The sequence below is a fragment of the Gossypium hirsutum genome, chromosome D13 (genome assembly GCF_007990345.1).
Source record: "Gossypium hirsutum isolate 1008001.06 chromosome D13, Gossypium_hirsutum_v2.1, whole genome shotgun sequence".
Taxonomy (NCBI): Eukaryota; Viridiplantae; Streptophyta; class Magnoliopsida; order Malvales; family Malvaceae; genus Gossypium; species Gossypium hirsutum.
Window position 1 is genome coordinate 42,710,956 of NC_053449.1, and position 8,078 is coordinate 42,719,033.

Here is an 8,078-nt window from a genome sequence, read left to right on the forward strand (position 1 = left end):
TCATCACTACAACAGTTAGAATATCATCGTCATTATTTCTAATCTCTATCAAAGTTAATATTTCAAGTTTAGTCTTGGATAACTTCCTAGTTTTTCCTGTGTCCCGATGATGGTGATATTTAACCAAGAGCCTTGAATTAGAGGAGGCAGGGACGGAATGAATTTTCCCGAAGTAGAAAAGAGATGATATCTTTTGAAGGTAAACATAGAAAGTGGATGTTTTTGTTTTTATTTGGACCAACTAATTATTCACGTTTCAGAACCCATATCGTACCTATCTTCTCTCACTAAATTACATATATTATATTACTGAAATAAAAAGAGTAGCTATTTTTCAATCATTAAATATATACTAAAATTTATGTAAAAGTTGTTCAAACTTTACTTTCTTTTGGCCATTGGTAATAAAATATTTGAAAATAATGAAAAAGAAAGACCATGCTATTCACAGGTTTAATATCTTATTATTATTTTTTTAAATAACCATGGAACCGCTGAAACTTCAATTATCTTGTAATATTTTAATGCTGCCCATAAATTCCTCCGCTCCAAACACTTACTAAAGCTTACTGCAATGTCCGATCCTGCAGCTGCTGAAACTCCACTTTTAGATGACTCAGTTAAAGGCTGCCTTGATTTCAAAGGCAGACCTGTGCACCGTTCAAGCTCCGGTGGATGGACTTCGGCTTCTTTCATAATTGCGGTTGAAGTTGCTGAGAGGTTTGCTTATTATGGAATCTCTTCAAACCTCATAACATACTTGACGGGGCCTCTGGGTCTATCCACTGCCGCCGCCGCTGCACAAGTTAACGCCTGGTCAGGGGTGGCCACGCTTCTCCCACTCCTGGGTGCTTTCCTTGCTGATTCTTTTCTTGGCCGATACCGTACCATCATTCTTGCTTCCCTTGTTTACATTTTGGTAATTCTATTTACATTTTGGCCAACAACAAATGAATGCTTCATCATAATTTCTTCCAATGATCCACTGAGCTATTCAGCTAAGAATTTTGTGTCGGCAGAGATAAAATTATAAAATTGTGTCAGGAATGCTTAAATTAATCTTTTAATTTTAGGAGGACTAAAAGTGCAGTTAATCCATTTACCCAAAGGAAGTCAACGCCCAGCTTCGTCCCTGGCTCAAGCTCTCTTGAACTCATTCGTCATTCTCAAATTAGAGAAGTTGCTTCCATTGCTCAAACAATTACTTTGAAACTCAATTCAAGATTTGAGAAAAATAGCTCTAACATCGACTTGTAATGGAGCAATTTGTCGCTTGACTTAGCTTTCCTGTTGAAGATTTGATGGTTAATTGAACAGAATAAGCTGAATTATTTTAATTTTTTTTGCTAGAGCATTCGGTAGTTGCTTTCCATAAATGACTTGAACTGGAATTGTTTTATTTACATGCAGGGGCTAGGCTTGCTGACTCTGTCAGCCACTCTTCCATCTGTCACCACTTCCGGTGCCCCAAATGCTGATAGTGTCACATTAAACACTTCATCAATGCTTCAGTATCAAGTGATACTATTTTTCTTCTCACTATATCTGGTGGCATTCGGACAAGGTGGGCACAAACCATGCGTTCAAGCATTTGGTGCTGATCAATTTGATGCAGAACATCCTGTGGAGTGCAAAGCCAAGAGTTCATTCTTTAATTGGTGGTACTTTAGTATTGCTGCTGGTATCTTACTGACGCTTTTGATTTTAAACTACATCCAGGAAAACCTTAGTTGGGTTCTTGGATTTGCAATACCTGCTATTGTGATGGCTGTTGGACTGCTTGTTTTTGTGCTTGGAACAATGACTTACAGGTTTAGTGTCAAAGGGGATGAAGAAAGCCCATTTGTGAGGATTGGTCGAGTTTTCATTTTGGCCATTAGGAATCGTAAAATAGCTTCTTCAGCAATTGCTACAGAGGAAAGCTTGAAGCAATTCAAGTACGTGATATATTTTTTCATCTAAAGGAAATTAGGAAATAAACTGATATGGAATGGATTTTCTATTGTGGTGGCAGATTCCTCGACAAAGCCCTGCTTGCTCCAGACAGTACAATGGAGCAAGGAAAAGTGTGTAGCATGAGAGAGGTTGAAGAAGCAAAGGCTGTTTTAAGGCTTGCACCAATATGGGCTACATGCTTGATTTATGCAGTTGTTTTTGCACAGACATCGACATTGTTTACTAAGCAAGGTGCTACAATGGACAGATCAATTACAAGAGGAATTGAAATACCTGCTGCCACACTTCAGTGTTTCATTAGCTTTTCAATTCTTCTCTTCATTCCTATATATGATAGAATAGTTGTTCCTTTAGCAAGAGCCTTCACTGGGAAACCAGGAGGAATTACAACGCTTCAAAGAATTGGAACTGGAATTGCTGTGTCTGCTATGGCAATGGTGATTGCTGCTTTAGTAGAGATGAAGAGGCTTCAAACTGCTCGAGAACATGGGTTGGTAGACAAGCCAAACGTGACAGTTCCAATGAGGGTATGGTGGTTGGTCCCCCAATACTCACTGTGTGGGTTATCTGATGTGTTGGCAATAGTAGGTCTCCAAGAATTTTATTATGACCAGATGCCAAATGAATTAAGGAGCATCGGTATTGCACTCTACCTTAGCATCCTTGGTGTTGGAAGCTTCTTAAGTAGCTTTCTCATCTCTGTAATTGAGACAGTAACTGGTAAAGATGGCAGAGATAGCTGGTTTGCAGATAATCTTAACAGGGCACATCTTGATTACTTTTATTGGCTGCTTGCTGCACTTAGTGCCCTTGGATTGGCTCTCTATGTATATTCTGCAAGATCTTATATTTATGCTAGGCGAAGCACGTCGTAAATAGCTTCTAGCCCATGTTCCTGGGATACCTAAGAAATGAATAAAATATATCATTTCAACATAAATAAATAAAATAAATTTTGTTTTTCTTGAGCTGTTGAACCCTTTAAATAAAATGGCATGTGGATAATTTTTAACTCAAAGTTTACAAATAAAAAGGATTCAATTATTTAATTAAAACTACATGTACTGATGAAATAACAAAGAAACTAAACTGTATCAATTAATCATATGAATAGTTGATTTACAAGATCTATTTATACAACATAGCAAACCCACAACTAAATTTTCACTTATTTCACCAGCAGCGACTTAATTTGGATGAGCGGTACATTTATTTTCGATAAATTTAAAAACAACGGTGGTAGTGAGATTAAATATGAGAGCGATGAGATTAAAAATAATGATAAGGTGTGTGTTTGGATTTAAACATAGCTGTAACGGTGAAGCGAAAATAAAAAATAACTATTAAAAACATTACATTAAATTAAGTTATATGTGTAAAATAAATAATAATATTCCATATTAAATAATATATATTAATTTTTTATTTATGTTAAAACAAAAATTTTATTAATAAACAATTACATTACATATAGTTCATATATCTACTTACTTATAATTAATTCATATAGATTTTTATAATAATAAAATTTATTTATTATATAACTCAATTTTTAATACGATAAAAATAATAAATTATTATAACTTTTATTTATATATTTATTTTAAAATATATTTATAGTAAATATTAAAATAATTATGACAATAAACATATAATTTATATATTTTATGATAAATTTATATACTTACTACATCAACATATAACATAATAAAATTTATTTAATTACTATCTAATAATAAAATTTGTATTTTACTTATTTGGATGCCCAAAAGCCTTATTTTCACACCCATATAAAGGATAAAGTTGTAAAAATATTACCCACAGTAGTTGCTTCTTGTTTACTGGTGTTTGACACTCTAGTTCCAAGACTTTCTCATGCGTTGGAAAATCTTTTGCCGGCTAAATTTGTTGCTATCCAAACGGATATATGTGGTGCGATTGTACCAAAATTAAGAGTAAACGTATTTTACCAAAAATAACTGGGCATCCAAAGGAGCACTAATTCTTCAACTTTTGCACCGTAGGGTTAAGCGAGTTAAATCTCTAAAACTAATTAGCTTGTATATTAATTAAATGTAACATTGAAAATTTACTGAAATTGAATCGTAATCTGAATATATAAAATGACCTATGAATTAAATTGTGGGAGAATGTGAAATGGAATGAGGAGAAGGGCTAGAATTGAATAGAAAGTGTAAAGCACTAAGTGGGTGGTTGAACCAAGCTTAAGCTAAGTTTGTGGAAAGAGATGATCAACGCCATTAATTGTCACTAGCATCATCAAGAATCATTATTTGCTGTTGGATCCATGTTAAAGTTGTTGAAAATTTTGAGATATTTCATAAATAATCAAATCTCACATTTTTAAAGGAAGACATTGAGACCCTTATTTATAAGCAATTATATTTCATTGAGCAACTAAAAGGAAAGTTGAAAAACTGGACTCATGCATAAGGCCCAAAAAGGTCAATGTAATGTACATTTCAGCCTTTTTATTTTTAGATTTCTTTTTCTACTGAAAATTGTGGTAAAAGTATTATAAAAGCTCTTGTATTAAGAGTCAAATTGTATTTTGCCTCTTTTATTAAAAATAGGTAAAATAATCCCTGTACATTAGATCAAAGAGTACATTGGTCCTTTTTGATAAAAAAATCATCTATTTGTACTGCTAAAAATTGGTGTGATTGACAGAATAATCAAACAGTTACACGTGGCATGCCACATATGCCTCATGCTAATATACATGGACTAGTTTATAACAGTAAAAATGGAAGAAATTTTTAACAAAAAAACCAATTTGCTCTTTGATTTCACATATAAGGATTAATTTACCGTAAACTACTTAATTCAATCCACTTACCTTTGCTATTTTTACCTAGTAAAAGTCCTATAAATACCACGACTGACTTTCACCCTAAGCACATCTAAAAAAATATGTCATTCTCCTCTCTCTCTTCCTCTCTTCCTTTTGAGTTTGCTAGATACTTTTTATTGCAATCTATTATTGACTCTTGTTCTTGTTTAATAATGGAAGAGCTTGATGAGTCCTAGAGGATACGCAATATAGAGAAATATCCTTAAAGACAGTGACCAACATGCCTCAAGATATTCAACTTGTATTCTAGGTTCGTTAAATTGGTAACTATTTGCCAACAATCTTAAGGATATTTTTGTACTTGAATGATGTTCGCACTGTGTTGTTATTGTCATTATTGTTATGGTGCTACCTGTGCCATATTTCCTAATGTCCCATGTGCTTGTTGTTATTGTCATCTTGTTGCTCGTATCTCAAAGTTGTCAATATTCCTATTGTTCGAGATTCTCATGCATCACTAACACGTATAAAAAAAGTGGTGATATCTAAATGTTTTTGAAATACTAGAATTAATTTTCTTTTGGAAAAAATGATCATATGTAAAGTATGTTATTTATATAATGAAATGTTTCAATGAAACATGAATCCATGATTTTATGTTGCATGAATTCATTTATTATTATTAGAGAATTAGTAGGCCTAAGTTAGAGTTTAATATGGTGAAATTTTTAATATAGTAATAATGTGTATTTACCTTTAATTTAGTTAATTTTATTTTGACCTTTAATATGGGTTGGACCAAACCCAAGTTCAAATATTAATATTTTAATAATAAGATATTAAATTGCACATTGGGTTTCACTTGAGTTTTGTTTAAAGTTGTATTAAAATTTTAACCATGATGATAATTCTTGTTTGCCATGTTATTGGATTTGATTATGTAAGTTTAATTTATTTACTTTAAATTGCATGCTCGTGTGTACCCGAGTGCATGTGTGCATGTGTCAGTTGAATTTATTTTTTAAACATAATTTATGATGAATCTATGATTACAAGCTCAAAATAAAATTTTGAGAAAAGAATGGGAAAAAGGAAATTGTTTTGTATGGCAAATTCATAGTTAGTTGCTAGGAATAAGTGTGATAGTGTGAAAGTGCATATTTAGGAATGGTTTTGGCTAGGTAAAACTTGGTACTTAAAAGTGTCATGTACACCACCTCTCTTTCCTTTGAACCTACTTGGTGCTTTATTCATCAACTATGCTCACTATTCCAGTATCTAATTGTGATGACAAACTGAACTACTATATAACTTTGTGCAAAAATCAATAATGGAGAAATGATAATCCTATTGATCCAAATGTTAATTTGGTTGAAGTAGATGATATAATTTTGTGGCCATTCCTCAAGTTAATATTATGACTAATATGAAAGAGTAGATGATAGATAGTAGTGACACCCGACACATTTGTGGTAATTAAAATACATTTGTGTCCTACTCCCAAATGGAAGAAAGAGAAGAGACTGTCTATCTTAGAAACTCTTGAAACTACACATATACTTGGAAAAGGCAAGGTTCTGTTCAAACTTACATCTAGAAAGACCTTAGCTTTAATGAGATGCTTCATATTCTTGATGTTTACAGTAATTTGGTTTACATTGGATTATTAGGAAAAGTTAAAGTGAAAGTGAAAGTTTTATTTGAATGTGACAAGGTCATAATAGCTAAAAATATATTTTTGTGAGAAATAAATTTTGTAACCATATATTATTTGTTGTTTGATTTAAAACTTATTAATGACAATGCTAATCTATTTGTTTGTCTGATTGAAATATCATGATTTACGTGGTATGTTAATAATAAGATTTGTGAATATATGTTGTTCTGTAACTGAAATAAAATTAGAGCATTTAAATATTTACTAAAATGTGTGGTTGGTAAATCAAATATACTTAAAAAATTATTTGTATATCATTTGTGTGTGTTATGAATTGTTCAGTCTCCTTTCTGTTTTGGGTTATGGATCTATCACACTTTTTTGGGTTTCGCAGAAAATTTTAAGGTTACAATAATTCTTAATTGATTTCCATTTCAAATGATTTTCTAATTTTACAAAAATAAATTTTAAAAAACGTACGGGGAGATGATGTTCCACGATCTACTTACAAACCCAAAAATTTAATAACCTAAATACAACCAATCTAAAAACTAGGAACCACAATCTTTGGCAAAATGAGTTTATAATAAATATAAAATAATAAACATTCATTCATTCACATATATATAAATTCAAAACATGCATATAATACAATAATGCTACTTCTTATCAATTTAATCAATCAAAAGAAATATAGTACAACTTGACTTTAATACCAATTATTAAAAAAATTAGTTTAAAATCAATTTTATTGTATAGCGGAAAATTATTTTTTTTAAATCGAGTTGTTGTGTTATTTAGAGAAATAAATCATTTATCAAATTAGTTCATGTGTTTTAGGTAAGACAAATTTATTCGTTTCTCGACTTTCTATCAAAACAATCTTCTTTTCCATTTTCAAACCGTCGACTTTTTTAAAGTACAACTCCAAATTTACAAACCGTTAACACAATAAAAACTTTATTGATATTCTAATAGGGAAGATCCATTTCTCTTTATGAGTTAGAAACCAAGGCTGAACTCTCTCAAAAAAATAGAATTTATTAGAAAAATAAATCTCACTATAAAACAACAGAGTGACAACACTTACTGTGATATATTTTTACCTACTCATAGTCTCTATTTATAGAGATAATCACAAGAGTCTTAGCTGAACAAGAGAATGTAAAATAATAATATTTTAATAGAAAATATATAGTCCCAATAGGACTATACATACTGGGTGGCGCCACTCTTCTAGGACTTGGATTTGTTGCCTATCAAGTATTAGATGAGCATGTTGGACTCATTCATTTATTAAGTACAATTATATGTTTTATCTGAACCTTAAACCAAGTTATATAATCTATTGAACCTAATAACTAACTTTCTATTCTCAAAATATTATTTATTTAATTAATTGAATTAATTAATTAATTTACTTAATTAAATTATTTGTTCAACTCAATTCTAATTTTGTTAAAGCTATGACAACTTTATTGTACTAGAATATATGAGTAAATAAATTTAATTGTCTTGTTCAATAAAACTGTAATGACTAATCAATTGAATTTTCCGCTTATTCAATTATTTAATTGCAATCAATTAAACAATAATCTAAAGAAATTAATTTAATCATTAACTCATCTCTTGCTTATAGCGAGAAAATGC

The 8,078-nt window shown here is 31.0% G+C and overlaps 1 protein-coding gene across 1 annotated transcript; it reads left to right on the forward strand.

Moving 5' to 3' along the window:
* The first annotated feature begins 330 nt into the window (after positions 1-330).
* On the forward strand, positions 331-2,924 carry LOC107920422 (protein NRT1/ PTR FAMILY 5.10). Its single transcript, XM_016850135.2, has 3 exons — positions 331-919; positions 1,411-1,937; positions 2,015-2,924. The coding sequence occupies exons 1-3, from the start codon at positions 575-577 to the stop codon at positions 2,829-2,831; spliced, it is 1,689 nt and encodes a 562-aa protein (XP_016705624.1). The 5' UTR covers positions 331-574; the 3' UTR covers positions 2,832-2,924.
* Positions 2,925-8,078: the final 5,154 nt, after the last annotated feature.